The sequence below is a fragment of the Eupeodes corollae genome, chromosome 1 (assembly GCF_945859685.1).
Source record: "Eupeodes corollae chromosome 1, idEupCoro1.1, whole genome shotgun sequence".
NCBI classification, from domain to species: Eukaryota; Metazoa; Arthropoda; class Insecta; order Diptera; family Syrphidae; genus Eupeodes; species Eupeodes corollae.
In genome coordinates, this window is record NC_079147.1 from 248,840,668 (window position 1) to 248,856,993 (window position 16,326).

At 34.8% G+C, this 16,326-nt stretch overlaps 3 protein-coding genes across 4 annotated transcripts in view; 1 reads left to right on the forward strand and 2 right to left on the reverse strand.

Annotated features, from left to right (window-relative positions):
• The window catches only part of LOC129949975 (uncharacterized), a 462,937-nt gene extending 454,653 nt beyond the window's left edge, over nt 1–8,284 (reverse strand). For both annotated transcript variants that reach the window (XM_056061748.1, XM_056061732.1), the window contains exon 1: nt 6,802–8,284. The gene's annotated coding sequence lies outside the window, so the exon portion shown is untranslated. The remainder of the gene's footprint in view (nt 1–6,801) is intronic.
• Nucleotides 8,285–11,829: 3,545 nt separating this feature from the next.
• LOC129939412 (PSME3-interacting protein) lies at nt 11,830–13,019 on the forward strand. The gene is made up of 4 exons (XM_056047410.1): nt 11,830–12,065; nt 12,153–12,251; nt 12,313–12,473; nt 12,540–13,019. Exons 1-4 carry the CDS (start codon nt 11,969–11,971, stop codon nt 12,954–12,956), a joined length of 774 nt encoding a protein of 257 aa, XP_055903385.1. The 5' UTR covers nt 11,830–11,968; the 3' UTR covers nt 12,957–13,019.
• A 103-nt stretch (nt 13,020–13,122) lies between these two features.
• LOC129939919 (nucleolar GTP-binding protein 2) lies at nt 13,123–15,350 on the reverse strand. Its single transcript, XM_056048102.1, has 2 exons — nt 15,044–15,350; nt 13,123–14,975 (listed from the first exon to the last, which is right to left on the reverse strand). The coding sequence occupies exons 1-2, from the start codon at nt 15,251–15,253 to the stop codon at nt 13,218–13,220; spliced, it is 1,968 nt and encodes a 655-aa protein (XP_055904077.1). The 5' UTR covers nt 15,254–15,350; the 3' UTR covers nt 13,123–13,217.
• Nucleotides 15,351–16,326: the final 976 nt, after the last annotated feature.

Genomic DNA, 16,326 nt, shown 5'->3' on the forward strand with positions numbered 1-16,326 from the left:
CAAGTCATGCAAGTCAAGCTCTTCCATTTTGGGCAAAAAAAAGTTGGATATCATCTCACTTGCCATACTTCTCGCTGACATTCACTCCAAAATCGGCAATTCTGCTTATTTACGTACCCATTAGCCAAACATGAACTTTCCTAACAATGCACCCATTTTGATAATAAAATTCAATAATTTGCAAGCATTGTTCACTTGTAAGAAGATTCATGGTTTGATTATAGACCAAACTGAAGATGTTCGACAGTGAAACAAAACACGAAACGTGCGTCAGCTGTTAAAACCAGTGTTGCCAAAAAGATAATAAACTAATATTTTCGAAAAATATTAAATCGCCAATTGTCATCCAATACAAAACATTACTTAAACGTCATTGTAGATTTTTTTAGATTGGAATGGCTTGTAAACTGTCGCTAATGCAAGAGGCTGTGACTAGGCCAAACACCAGGTTCAACAACATCACCACGTGTCAGGTCACAAAAAACATCTGGCCAACACTGGACTTAAAACGTTCAAAGTGCTTGCTATCGCTAAGCAGATCACATATAAGCTCGATAATAGGTGTCACAAACGGACACTGTCTAATAGGAAAGCACGCCAAACGACTAGGCGTATTCCGAAATGACTTTTAGAGAAGCTGCATGGACGAGGAAAAGGAGGAAACAATTCTTCATCTTTTCTGTACATGCTCTGTTCTGGCTCGAAAACGCCAGAATTACCTGGGAGAATTCTTCTTTAACGATCTAAACGATCTAAATCATATCAAGGGACTCAAACTGGTTCCATTGAGATTACGAGGAAACCTCAAGATTCATGTGGTATCAAAATTGGCCATTAAACCGGCCTAAGTGTGTCCGTTTCCATCTTGGACAGCCACTTCAACCTTACCTAACCTTACCTTGGCATGGCTTCTTAATGAGAATAAACAAAATTTTCGGTCAACTTCTTCGCAACCAACGCTTAACTGTTTAAATTGGAGTTTTGAAATAATTATTGGATATTTTCGTAAAAAAGAATAGCTTAAAATTTCACCCAGCTGGAGCTACAATTATTTCCAAAAATTTTAATGATCAGCTGATCACTTGACTTATTTGGCAAAAGAATTAACGGTGCTAAATTCTCAGTCAGTCTCACCAAAATTCCACATTAAAAAGCTAAGCACTGTTTTAATGTAGTTTGAGGTGTATTTTTTTTTTGTCTAACTGCTTTTAACAATCATTAACTATTGTCGTTTCTAAACGTTTAGATACACTTAACGCAAAAAGTCTACGTACAGCACCCTATTTTAAGTTTTTTTTTATAAAAAAAAGGACTGTGTTAATGTAAAAACCAATGTGGTAACATTGAAAAAAATAGTTAGTTTCCATCTTCACCCTTTTAGGAAATTAAAAAAATTGTGATTGTGATTTTCAAAAACCCGTTTTTAATATATTGTTATAGTAAATATTTTATCTCGAATCATTAAAAAGAAAGCTGCTGTACGGAGACTTTTTAGACTATGTTACATTATTTTTTATATTTGTAACAATAAGACATCATCACGTCGTTCCTAAGCTCAATGGCATAATTAACGTTTAAATAAAATACAATTACTTATGTTTTTAAATTCACTTTGTAGGTTATTAAAACCTTGATAACCTTAAATATAGTTCCTTCCCCCCTTACACTGGCTTACTTTTAACCATTTTAAAGTTTTAAACATATATATATGCTCGGGAGATGAAATTGAAAACGTTAGACAATCAAAGTAAATGATTTACTTACAAACAAGGAATTATTTTTTTTTGTTTGTTTTAGAAGAAAACATTGAATTTTAAAGTAATTCCTAATATAAATCGAACTAGATTTGAAAAATAACAGACCTCTGACGATTAGAAGCAAGTTCGGTGCTTAGATAAAAGATACCATGGCAATCTAACAACCAAATTTTCAATTTGGGAAGACACATTTTTTGATTTGATATTAAAAAAGTGTATATCGCACTTTCCAAACCCCCCAATCGACTATGAAGCCAATTCAACTGGTGTTACAATTGTAGCCATATTTATCTGAAAATGTTACGTGCAAAATTTAAGCGAATTTCCTTTCAAACCATGTTTAGTAGCGGATTTTTCTTTAACTTAAACGTTTTTAAGGACGAGGATCACTCGTTATCACTCTTTGAATTGTAGAGAAGCTCACTTTACCACGGAAGTTTGATGTAATATTTGAAACCGAGTTATGAAAGATCCATGCTTCCTCAAAATTTAACAGATATAACTTTTTGACTATATTTTTGGCTATTGTAATTATTTTGGAACGATCACATACGCGTTGTTGCCAAAAACAGCCGACAGATGTTTGGGTTTTCTAGGACGATGCAAGAAGTTTTTCTCCCCCTCTGATCTGGCTGTTATTTACAAGACTTATAAACGTCTAAAGCTTGAGTATAACTCCCATATCTGGGCTGGTGCTCCTGCAACTTACTTAAGCCTCTTGGATAGTATTGAACGTAGAGCATTTAGATTGATTGGTGATATTACCATCATAAGATCATTTACGTCACTTGAACATCGTCGAAATGTTTCTTCTCTAGAGAAATAGCCAGGTGCCAGGTAAAAAGTTCAACCGTAGTTCTCGCGCTTCTAGCAATGCCAATGCTCATCAGTATACCCTCGAGCCCAACTTCGGTCGTACTATGCGAATGTGGAATGCCTTGCCACACTCTGTCTTTCCCAGCTATTGCAATATTCAGGAATTGAAAACCAATGTGCAACGACATCTCCTTTAAACCCTCCTCTCCCTTTTGTAGTGCTCACACTGTGTCTACATAATAAAGGTAGTATATTCCTTTGAGTGTGCGCTTATTATAAACAAATTTAATAATATAATTTTGGATTTCTCTTGAACAGTTAATTATACAACTTTCACCTATATTATTTGAAATAGACAACTTGAGCTCCAAAAAATGTGTTGTTTTTTAGAAAAAGCACTTACAATTGATTTTCATGTGCTAAATTGATGACATATTTTTCATTTGAAAAAAAGCCCTCCGAAATTTGAACTGTTTCATTTTTCCTTGAATTCTTTCATAAGCTTTAAACTTCAGGAGATATTTGCGGTCTACTATTGATGTTTGCAGTAAAAAAGTATAAATATTATTAAAATCGTTTAACTTGACGAAGCAGATAATTAGAAACGTATATTTTTTTTTTGTTACATAGGTACACAACGCGTCATCAGGTTAGCACACACTCTCGCGTAACTGATTCCAACCAAACTAAATGAGCTAAGATTTTTATATTATTTCTTATTTATTGCCGTTTAAATTTTTAGTTAAATAAAACAAGCATTTTTATTCTTCCGTTTTTTAATATTGTTTTAATTTTTTTTTAGAAAACACAAAAAATTACAATTCAATTTGAGTCATCAAGTTAGCACATATCACTTTTTTAATTTTGTTTGAAGCTTTTAAGCTTAGAACTTATTTCTTAACTTATGCATTTAATAGTGTGTAGATCATCCCTTGTTGACAATGACCTCCTAGATTCTATTGGAAAGCGACTCATACAATTTTCCAAGGACATGGATGACCAAGAGCGTTTAACGCCTTCGATTAGTTCTGGTTTGTTGAATATTGTGTCCGAGACTCATAAACTTTACGAGCAAGCAACCCCCACACGTTTTCTATTATATTAATGTCAGGCGAGTAAGGCTAAACTTACATTTTGTCCCTCAATCCATGTCTTAACGACCCGGGATGTGTGGATCGGAGCGTTGTCGTGTTGAAAATGACATGGTAAGTTTCCAAGCAAATTTTTGAAATGTAGAAAAGCAATTTCAAGTACGTTTTTGTATGTACCATTCATATTTGCTGTCAAAAACTGTAAGACGCACGTACCATAGTAGTAGTAGTGGCTCCCCACACCATCACACCCCCACCCGACTATGAAGGCGATCCAACTGGTGTTCCTCCTTGCGAAGATCGTGAAAGTAGAAATTGTATCCGTCTGGACCTTCCAAGTTAAATTTCTTTTCATCAGAAAAGACAACGTAGCGCCAATCAGAACTATATGACATGTGCACTCGTGCAAAATCCAATCGCATTGCCTTTCGAGCCACGTTAAGTGGGGGTTTCTTCTTCAGTTTAAGTCGTTTTAAGTGTTGGGCATTCCTTATCACTCTTTGGATTGTTGATAAACTCGCTTGAACACCTACATTTGCTCTGATCTTTGCTGCCGAGTTGTGAGAGTTGGATGCTTCTCTCAAAATTGCTCTTTAATCAGTCTTAGAAATCACTCTATTATTACCGCCTTTATTATTTTTTTCATATCTTGACTTCTACCGATTTTTTTCGATATTGCACTTATTGACAGCCTTGAATCCTTGTAGGCTTTAATTTTAGCTTTCTCTTGCACAGATAATGATTTTTTCCTTACCCATATTAATTTTAATACACCACTTAAGCAGCAACAAAAAGGCGGTTAGCCTGAGTATTTGTTAGCCAATTTTGAGGGGTGCTTTGGATCATTATCCTGCATGAACTCCCATTTGATTGGCACCTCCTCTTCAGTTAATGTTAGAATAACAGAATTTAAGATGTGGACATAATCCATAACGCACATCTTACCTTTGATCCAAAATATTGGACCTACACCTCAAATCATTATATTCCCACCACCGTGCTTCACTGTCTTCTTTGTGTATATTGAGTTAAACTTCTTGTCTTTTGGACTTCTCACATACATTTTTCTATCGGAAACACAAATGTTGATATTCGTTTCATCTGACCACAAAACGTAATTCCAATAAAAACGGTGTAGGTAATTGTTTGTTTTCAAAGGGAAGTCTTTGTACCTATAATGTTTTGCTTGGGTAAAAAATTACACTTTTCGTAGACTTTTACCTTGGCCGATAACCTATAAAAGATTCTAATTTCATTTGTAGTTATCTTTCTGGCGTGGAGGTTTTGTTTAACGTTTTCAATTACTCCAAACTTTTTGAAATGACGAAGGGCATTCTAACAACTTAGAAATGTCTGTTACCGTCCGCCCTTTTAACTTCATTTTCACGATTAGACTTCTTTTTCCTATTAGCACCATTTTCCTTTTACCATGACTAATTAGGTTTTTTAATTTTTTTAATATAGATCATTAAAGCAATATTTAATTATCTCAAAAATTATTATTTTCTTTTTAAAAAACACAAAAACACTCTTTGATTGCAAACGGGCTAAATTTATGTCCAGCTAAAAACACGCAAATCACAAACAATCTTGAGTTTTCGGAAAACAGTATTTTACTTTTCAATCATTTACATATTTTTATGACCATATAAGGTAGTCATTGTAACAACATACAAATGAACCGTTACTTGCAAGTAATAACGAATTGAAAGCAGAAAAATACTTGGTACTCTTTTTAATGTGCTAAATTCGTGTCCACCACTGTTTATAAAATTTTGGTTTTCAATTAACCTGTTGCCATTTCATAAGATATTAGAAATATCTACATACCTATAAACAGTTGCATTCTAAGCGTTCAGAAGCATTTTTAGGCATGCAAGGTATATTCTTGTAGATGTTTATAGGTACGAAGGTACCCTTTCATTTTGTTTGCAACGAGAGAAAACATAAAAATGTAGTAATATTCTAACGATTTAATTTAATGCCTACATAGCTAGCGAGACAAATAAATATAATGCTTACAAAATCGAGCTAAATTTATTGACAGAAATAAATTGTAAGTAGCATTGTATGAAAAAAATCAAGTATTCAAATTTTTTCTGAGACTGCTCAGATCTACATAAGTGATGTCATTATCGAGCAAAATTTAAAAACCAGAATCTCAACTACTTTTTGGTTGTTGACGTTTTTTATTGGTCATCTCATCTTCATAAATGTACCTATACAAACTCTGAAATTTTAATTTTGAAATGAAATCAAGAAGTAGTTACCTCTCCTAAAGAAATGTCATTCTATTGAGTTAAGAAAGCTATCAACTTGCTAGACATTTTATTGAGTTTTTATAGGTAATATTATGAAGACTTTAATGATCTTGAAAGATTGATACATTAAACTAATTAATTTATTATAGGATTTATATTTTGTTAGATGTACCTATTCAGTATTCAGAAACTTCGAATCGTGTTTTGAACGTTTCTTAATATCTGTAGGTACCTAAAGATAAGAATCATTACAAAAACTTTATGCAATCTTTTTGCTCTTAAAATATTACCATTTGAGTAAAATGATAATTTTTAATTTGTATCTGAATTTAAAAAATTTCATACAATTTGAGGTCCAAATTCCTATTCAAACAAACAACAAAATTAAAAAAACTTCTACGATTGACTGCACACAAAAATTCTTTTCTTCGTCATCCTCTTTTACAAAACAAAACAGAGAAAACGGAACTGACACAATCCGGAGCCGGAGCCGATTGCCGAACGAACGAAAAATACACAACCAAACCAGAAACAAGGGAGATATACATAAAGTTAGATAAATAATATCAAAAAAAAAATAAACAAAAATAATAAAAAGGAGCAAGGCAAAAGAGGTAAGTGAGTGAGTGAATTTGTTTTTGTTTGTATATTCCGCTACATAACAAGAGAAACTTTAAATTTATGTTCCACGAGGGGGTGGGCGGATAAAAAAAAGAGGAAAGGAGTGGAATTTCTTCTAATGGAATCGAAAAATGCCGTACACATGAAATCATCGTCGTTTCATCAGATCCAACATCCAACCGAAACCAACAACAAAAACCAACGAAACGAAAACGAATCAACGTATAACGTCCAAACGTCTCGCGTCAGCCTCACCTCCATTCTATAACACCGCTATCCGCTGCGCTGTGACTCGAAGCGACACAACTCTACAGCTACTCCACACACTTTACACTTATGTGTTATTCACTTCTGCTTCCTCTATCCTCTTCGTCGTTGTGGTTGTCGTTCTTTTCGTCGTCGTCGACGTCGTCGTGTCTTTCCTCCTTCTTTCTCGAGATGATGAAAATTGCAACACAAAGGGGAAAAACATGAAAATGATAATTTCTTGTCGTTTCCTACTTTTTTTTTTGTATTTCTTCAATTCAAGCAGACAAATATTTGTTGTTTAATTTTTATATTTCTATCGAATAATAAGATTATTCGTAATTTTTTTTATTATTTTAAAAAACTAACAAAAAAGGCACTGTTTCACTTTAATTAGATTCTGCATTTTTAATTATTTTTCTTTTGCTTCTTCTTTCAATAAAATGCAGCAACAAAACTTTTTTCCATCTCACTTTTTAATTTATATTGAACACTTTTCTTTCAATCGAAATTCTTAAATTTTAATTAAAAAAAAAAAAGACAGAAATACCCCGAAATTCTTCAAATTCAAACACTGGAGGAGGAAAGAAGGCAAAAGGCATATACACGATCGATCTACACGGAAAATACGTTTTTTTCTCTTTCCCTCGACTCCACACTCAATTTAGGCACATAATTGGTATTAATTAGTTCTATTCTCAATAAGGCGATCAATTGAATAGAATAGACATAAACCATAAACCCAAAAAGAAAACAGGAAAAACTATTAAATCCGTTATCTTATCTAAAACATTTCGATTTCGGTATAAAATGGTTTTTACAATAAACAAATCGAGTTGTATTATAAATTGAGATGAGAAACTATATAATTGGGAGAAATTTCCCCGCGACGAGCGACGGACGAAGTTAAAGTACACTTTAGAAATTCCAATATATTTCAGAAAAATAAAAGAAAAACACACCGAGAGCAAACGAATCCGACGTACGTAACCAGCGAATGGGCGATATGGACTGTATCTTGTCTCTTTTCCGTCAAATTGGATGGTTTTGTGGAACGAGACGTTTTCTTCTTCTTCTTTTTTTTGTTTTTGTTTTGAATTTTTTTTCGTTGTATGATTTTCACTCAAAATTTTGGAACCAAAGAAACCACTCACAAAAAAGTAATTACAAAAATTCACTGTATTTTGTTGGACATGCGCGAACGAGTAATTTTTTTGTTTCTTCTTTTTCCCCTTCCTCTGCTTCTTCTAGTTGGGTTCAATGTTTACTGTTTCGAAAAAAGGAAATTGAACCTTTGGTTTTAATTCATAGTTTTTCCAGGCGATGGATTGGATAAGAAGTTGATATTTAATGTTTTAAAATGAGTTACACAAGAACTGGATGGATTTTTAAAGAAATTGGTGTTTTTTAAATGAAATTTGTAAATGAAAAATATCAAAAATCACTGGTTTATAACTGAAACTAAAACATCCAACAAGTGTACAGTAGGGCGGCCATATTACTTCTGAATGAGTGAAAGACAAAGAATTTTATTTACACAAAATGAATATGCGATTGTCTCGCTCCGTCTTTACAAGTTTCATATGAGTTTTGCTATTCCATGGTTGGGGCGTAAGGAATGCTAGAAGGAATATATTTACAGGGTGATATAGCTTAAGGCTCAACTAACCGATTTTGCAATAAGAGGTTTAATATTTATAAGAACGAGTAATTTTTAAAGAGAAATCAATGTATGTTTAGCTTAATGGGAAAGATATGCCTTTAACCAATTTGCATACTTACAGTCATCGATAACTTTACTGTTTCCAATCCAATGTGGGGTATTGGCTTCGACCATATTTTTCATATGTCCCCGAAAACATATTACTTGAAATTCTTGACTTTTGTCTTAAAGAAAACGATTGTCTTCAAGACCAAGACACCATTTACAAACAAATGTTTGGGATGCCAATGGGCAACCCGCTGTAGCCGACGTTTGTCTTGCTTTCAAATCAAGCAAAACACTTGACCAATGTTTTACTAAACATTACAAAATTAACTACAATGAATGAACCGTGCAACCTATGTTATATTGGGACTAAAAAAAACAACTTTTTAGACAACACATTTCTATTATATTCTGAAAAGACAGCTTTGGCTAATCACAGCACTATAAAATCGGTCATACTCAAAAATTTGAAAGCGTTCAATTTCTGCAGAAAGAAAAACATGTTTCTCAATAACAAAAACGACGTGAAACGAAAGAAGACACACAAATTGGTTCAAGCTCACTTTTAAAGCTCACTTTCTTAGAGTGGTATGCAAAAAACAAAATACAGAGACCGAGATCGATCTCAAGCTGTAGGTTCGAACTCAATGTGTTGAGATCTATCTCTCGACGAAAGCTCTATGTGATAAAGTTCTAAAAGATGAGCAAACGCTCGATTGCATGAGATCGATCTCAGAAATTGTTGAGGATGGGTTTTTCTTACTCAGTTGATATTCAACTATCAAAATGGACGAGTTTCTGAATAATTTTGATACAAATAGTGTTTATAAAAATGGAAGATGTCAAATTGGTAATTGTATAAATTTAGTGAAACAGGTGTGCAATTATTAACATATGAGTTTTTGACCCAACCCTGCAAACACGCGATGGTGCTTTGACTCAGCAAGAAAAAATGAGGATTTTTCTGCGTTATGTATTAGATCCTGGATTTCAAAGCGGTGTTGATGAAGACATTAGTATCAATCAATCAACGATATTTAGGGTGGTACAGCAAGTCGCATCAAAAATTGCAAGGCGTGGAACTGATTAGATCATGTTTCCACAAACTTCTGAAGAAATAGAAGAGCCGCAAAATGTATGGAGCAGTAAGTATGAGTTTCCTTACGCCATTGGTGCTCTGGATTGTACACATGTACACTGTAATACTGCTCAATAAATGTATAAGCTACGTGCAACGCGGATGAAAAATGTACAAGAGAACAAGCATCAAAATAAGCAATTCTCTTTCCCAGTCTTTAAGAATTATTTTCTTATTTCCAGTATTTAAAAAAAAAATTAATTTGCTTTTTAAGTGTGACTTAATATTTGACAATTTTGTAGTAGGTAATTTTTTTCACTTATGTCCAAGCCAAAATTGTTTTTAAATGCTTCTATGATTTTAAGAATAGCGCTTCTTTTTCTTACCTTTAAAACTATTAACTGTGACCTCTCCTGTAAAACTTTATTTAGTGTAGTTACTATATATCAACTAAGATGGTCGGCTTTATTGTTTATAATTACACTTTCATTTTCGCTTTCTGAAGACATTTTTCCTTCTTGACTCGGCTGACCTCACAGAAGCTACTGTTTTAACTATAGCGCAAGTGCATACAAAGAGCTTTGATATCTGTCTCATATCAGAGCTCTAGAGAGTGGACTCGTTTTTTTGCATATGAAACTGAGTCCGAAACTGAATTCTTGCCGAAAGTTTGGGAATGTAAATGTAACTTAATTTCCTCATTGCAAAAATTACAGCGACCAAAAAAACAGACGGAAAATTATGTTTCCAAATATTACAGTAATTACACAAATTGGTCAAACAATTAAACTAACACGAAGAAAAAAACCTAAAGATATTAAAGCACAAGATCTTGGAGGCTAATTGAAATCACCACTACGAGAAATAACAATGTCAGAAAACTTTTCTTCAAAAATTGTTCAAAATAAACGTCATCAAATATCTTTCAATTATAGACGTACAAAAAATTGTAACCATAACTCGGCAGCACAATCCATTCCCCTGTCTAATCACACCAGCATCCATCCCAAAAACCGGAACAAACAGTGACACTATGGAGAGGTTAGGTTAGGTTAGGTTAGAGTGGCTGTCTAGATATCATTGACACACGTAGACCTCAAGGGTCCATTGTGATACCACTAATGAGGTTACTCATGGGAGTAATGAATTTAAACAAACCATTTTGTGCTTTTAATAAAGTTAGAGAGACGTTTTGTGTCAATATTTGCCAGTTCACTGGTATTATCGAAGAAGGGATTACCGAGAAAGTAATTCCTTCTAATGGAGAGTGCTGGACATGTACATAGAAGGTGTTGGACTGTTTCCTCTTCCTCCTCGTCCATGCAGCTTCTACAGAAGTCATTTGTGTAGACCCCTAGCCTCAGAGCATGTCTACCTATGAGGCAGTGTCCCGTTATTACTCCAATTGTAGAGCTTATACTTTGTCTGCTTAGTGATATCAAGCCTTTTGACCGTTTTAAGTCAATACTTGGCCATATTTGCTTGGTTGCCAGGCAGGTGGTACTTTGTGACCATCTAGTATTTGTTGTTTCTAAAGCATATTGCTTGAGAAGATATTTGCATGTAGCAAGACACTATGGAGAGACTTTTCAACAATCGTTATGTGATTTTCCGGGCTCTAAATGCTACTATTCTGATTATTAAGTCTCTGAAGTGAAAATAGCCTATTCCTGAAGATAATTTTTGAGGAAAATCCAGAATAATTGTTAGCATTTAAAGGACACAATTACAAGGCTTCAGATCGGTGTTTGCTGAAGTTTGATAGAGTTATTGCAAAATACGGTGTAATTTCATTTGTGGAACTTGTTATGTTTTACAGAAACCCATGTGCTAGAAGACCACCCAACAGTTTTAAATTATTTAAACTATAACTACAAGTACGTAAAATGATCGTAGTGAATTTTAACCATTTCAGTGAGATTTTACTTATTAAATGTCAAAATATGAAAGATGTCCAAAAGCGACATTTTTAAAATGAAAAATCTTATTGGAAAACAGCTTAGAAAGAATAAATGAATTGCGAATTATTAAAACTATTTGTTTTGAAAAAAAAACACGCAACAATTTAAAAACTGTCTAAACAAAAGACGCAAACGTGTCTATTAATATCTAATGAAAAAATACAAAACAAACTGAAATTTTTAGCGGAATAATTAACACAAATACAACATGGTCCTTAATGTCTTCTTAATGATTGCAACTCCCTCTAAAGCCACTTACAAAACTTCTCACAAATGTCAAACAGAACAGAAAACTTTTCGATATTTTGCTTCATCTTCAGAACAGAAGGCCATTTCTTGTTTTCTGATTTTACATCAACTTTTTGGTAGTTAAATAAAACAATTCTATTCAATTGTTATTTAAAAAGTATACCTCAAAACATATTTAATATGAGTTCAGGATTTGTAACTGAAACCGAAGCAGCTGAAGCACGTAAACGTCGACAAGAAGAATGGGAAAAAGTTCGCACACCAGACCAGCCGCTGGGTTTGTTTTATTTTTCTTCATCTTTCTACTCCTTTATAAACTTGGATAATTAATGTATTTTCTTATTTGATTGAATTTATAATTTAGAACGTCCTGAAGAGCCCTACGACAACAGAACACTCTATGACAAACTTAAGGACCAGAAAATGCAAAAAGATTTGGAATACGAGGAGGCACATAAACTTAGTAACAAAATGCGTTCAAACTAAAACTTTTTTTTGACTATATGATTTTTTGTATATTAAAGAAAATCTCATTCGTGGATTGGACGATGATGAAGTTGAATTTCTGGACCTTGTCGATAGGACTAAAATGAACAAAGAGAAACTTCAAATGCAGGAAGAAGCTAAAGAACTGCGAGAATTTCGAGAGCGTGTTGCTACAGTTCAAGAAGAATCTATTGATAAAGTGAGTATACTTCCTGTAGGCCAGTCCAAGCACCAACCTATCTCAATTTTCATTTGGTATTTATAGAAAATCCAATCAGAAATAGGTAAGTCCAAACCTAAAACACCACATGCCAGTAACTCTTCGTCCAGACAATCGCAAAAATCACTTATGGGTGCGGTAGTGAAACGCAAAAATGGTGAATCCAATGCTGTGTTACCTAAAGTCGCTAAAACTGAGACCATTTCAAAGAGTCCCAAGAAAGCCGAAGAGGTGGAACCTGACAATGACCCAGAGCCCAACAAACTGCCTATAAGCATTACAACAAATCAATTTGACAAGGGAAATTTCAAGTGTACAGCAATTCTACCCGGAATCGGTCCGTATAATGATACCAGCGACTCGGAGATGAGCAGCGATAGCGAAGATGAGCCACAGACATACACTCAATATGATTTGGTGGGTCGGAAGCGACAAAAGAGGAAAGCTGATCAACATGAGTAATGGTGGTTTAGAAACCTAGAAACTCAGAAATAATTCGTTTTAATAAAGCTTTTTCTTCAAATATTTGTTTACTTTTATTTTTGTACGAAATTGCTTGAGACTTTAGTAGTTCGGAGGACGCTTAAAGGGGTAAATCTTCACCATAAGAAAAAGAAAACCAAACAAATTTATATTTAAGTCATTTTATTAAATCGAAATCGTACAAATAAAAAAAAAGGAAAATCTAAAATCAAAAGCTCATCGCGCACTGCCCCTCGACGTCTACGCCTTCTTTTTGTTTCGATTTCTGTTCTTAACATTTGTCGCTTCGTAGAAATTACTTCCGATCTTCTTTCTCTTAAGACTCCTCTCGGCGGCACGTTTCTCCTTCGATGTCATTTTCTTCAGTTTCTTCGATGGAGCTGGAGCATCGGCGTCCTCTTCTTTGAAAGTACCACTTGCTGTTGGTACTTCTTTTGGTTTGGATTTCTTATGTACAACTCTCTGCAAATCTTCATCGTACTCATCTTCGGAATAGAAATCGCTGGCACCATCGGATGAATCTTCTTCTTCATTTTGTTGTCGCTTTCGTTTGCGTTCTAAACGTTCTTGTTTTCTTGCTTCCAACAATTCCAAGTCAATCTTGTCGAGTTCCTTGACATCGGACTTATCGAATTCCAAGCCTACCTTAATCTTGCGGAAGTCTTGAAGTTGTTTGAATTCCTTGGCCTTCTTAACCGATTCACTGACAAATGTTTTCTCTGACTTGGCGTCATCGTCTGCGGTTTCTGGGCTGACTTCTTCTTCAGATTTTTTGTCGGTTTGTGACTTGGGAATCTCATAACCTTCTGGAGCAACATAGAATGGCAGCTTACCACGTTGCCAATCGTTCAAAACCATCCTTGAGGTGACTGTTATGTCGGGTTCACCTCCTTTCAACAATTTACCGCTCTTCTTCGATAACTGTTCGAGGAAATCCTTGGATGACTCCCATTGATCAATTTTGTAGGTTTTACTTATGTACTCCTTGCGGACTCGCTGCAACACCGTCTCGACGTAGTCCTCGGGGTTCGTGACAAGTTCAACACGCACCACACCCTTGAGCACCTTTTCTGTGTCCGTCTCAGCCGAGGGATAAACCACACCCGGACAATCGATCAGGAAGATTCTCTTCATCAACGTGATGTATTGCCAGACTTTGGTCTCTCCAGCAATTGGGGCTACATTACAGACTTTCTTGTTCCGGAGGGCATTGATGACTGAACTCTTACCAACGTTGGGGTATCCAATGAATCCAATACTTATCTGCTTCTTATCCACGTGAAGCTTGCCCAATTGTCGGAAGAGATTAATCAACGCACCCTTACCGAATGGATGCTGCATCGAAGCATGGAAGGCTATAGTGGGATATTCAGCGCTGAGAATCGCAACCCAACGCTGTGTTACCCAAACGGGAACAAGATCCACTTTGTTGAGAATGAAGAACAAGTGTTTGTGTGGTTTCTCCTTGCGTAGGAACTCTTCTATGTACTTCGATCGGGTTCCCATGGGATCACGGGCATCGAGCACCTGCAACAACACATCTGAAGCATCAACGACCTTGTGAAGTTCGTTCCAAATACGTCTACTTTGACCAGCGGCAAAGATCCAATCTCTTTTAGCGTCCTTAACTCCAGTATCCTCGCGAACAAGGTCCACGTCTTTTGTGTCATCGTAATTGTCAGCTTGTTCGTCGGCAGCCCTGCTCAAATCTTCCAAATCACGAACTTTCAGTGTTGGCCTTTTGCGTTGTTTCTTTGGTCCGAAGACACTGTCAAAACTTTCAGTGTCAAGTAAATGGACACGCTGATGCTTGGCCGATTCGTTAAGCAAGGTAATGGGAAGATTTGTTGGCTTCATGATAACTTGATAGGGATCTTTGACGGCTTTGCCAATCTCATCCTGGAATTTTTGCAAGGCGTTTTGGGAAATAACACGAGAGTTACTGAACCACTTCGGTGTTGGTTCTACCCGAACCATGGCTCCAGACTTGAGGCGACCCTAGAAGATTTCAAGAATAAAGTTTAAACACCTTTCTCACACACAATATGGACATATCGTTAACCTACCTGAAAGGGTGCTGCAACGATAACTTTTCCGGTACGGTCACGCTTTGCCTTGAAATTACGATACATTTGCAGACGCTTGATTGTTCCCTGGGTACGGGGATGTGCGACTCCTTTTAGTCCACTTTTTGGGCGTTCCGGGTTCATAGAGTGATTAGATCTATTGAATCCCTGTTTCCGGGGAGCCCCGGAGGTACTTCGCACTTTCGGCATGTTTAGGTTTTAATTTTTAACTATGATTTTTCAAAAAATTAAACTTTATTTGCGAAAACGTGATGTAAACACGCTCGCTGGCACAAAACGAAAGGAAAGTAAGGTTATGTGGTCATGTTTTGAATGACATTTTAGTTGTCAATTTAGTCTACACGGGTGGAGAGAATGCACTTTTTTTCAGTGGTCTTCAAACTTGATTAAGGTGTGTTGTCATTTTCATAATACATAATATAGCATTATTCAATTTCACGTGAATGTGAAAAAAGCATTGTCAAGCAAATTATTCATGAACATTTTTAATGGGACATTTTATAACAAAAAATAATAGAAATTAAATTTGTAGTTTCGACAGTAATTTTTTTCAATGGTTTAACAGTCAAGAATATTAAATTTTGTTGGCATGTAAGGTTAGATAGATATGGAAACAACGCTTCCAAATAATAGAAACTTACCTAAAAAAAAATTAAAAAAGAGGAATAATGAAGCTTATTTATAATTAAATGATTTTGTCAATAAGCCAAATTGGTAAATCACTGAATGATGGTATTGAAAAAATCATTATTTACAGATCTTTTATTATTGTTAAAAATTGTCATCCCATACACCAGATATATTTTCAATTTTTTCAAAAATTTATTTTTCTTTTCCAAAATTTATGAATAAATACCCTTAGTTTGTGCTTTCATCAGGAGTACTTTTGTGTAACTTCTATTAAATGCCTTTATTGAATTAGGTTAAAATTAAAATTACTAGCGCAATAAAAGAGTTATAAAATAGAAAATGTTCGCAATCTGTCAAAATGCCTTAAGAATAAAGGAAACAATTTCCCTGATTTGATGTTTGAAATTATCTAAGATGAAAATCCATTTTATTTCAAAATAAATTAATTCTAAATAATAAAATGGAATAATTATTAAAATTTACATATTATTATGTACATACTTACTTATTTAAGGTGGCGCTACAGTCCTGTGTGAACTAGGGCCTCACCTAACAAACTTCTCTATCTAGCTCGATCCCCAGTTTCACGCTACAAGTTCGGTGAGGTCACTTTCCACTTGTGCGCGCCACCT

Bases quoted from the DNA above. Each gene is read 5' to 3' on its own strand.
- LOC129939412 (XM_056047410.1), top strand. From the start codon at position 11,969: ATGAGTTCAGGATTTGTAACTGAAACCGAAGCAGCTGAAGCACGTAAA. The intron at 12,066-12,152 runs GTTTGTTTTATT...TTTATAATTTAG, and splicing joins CACACCAGACCAGCCGCTGG to AACGTCCTGAAGAGCCCTAC. The intron at 12,474-12,539 runs GTGAGTATACTT...TGGTATTTATAG, and splicing joins AAGAAGAATCTATTGATAAA to AAAATCCAATCAGAAATAGG.
- LOC129939919 (XM_056048102.1), bottom strand. From the start codon at position 15,253: ATGCCGAAAGTGCGAAGTACCTCCGGGGCTCCCCGGAAACAGGGATTC. The intron at 14,976-15,043 runs GTAGGTTAACGA...GAAATCTTCTAG, and splicing joins TCGTTGCAGCACCCTTTCAG to GGTCGCCTCAAGTCTGGAGC.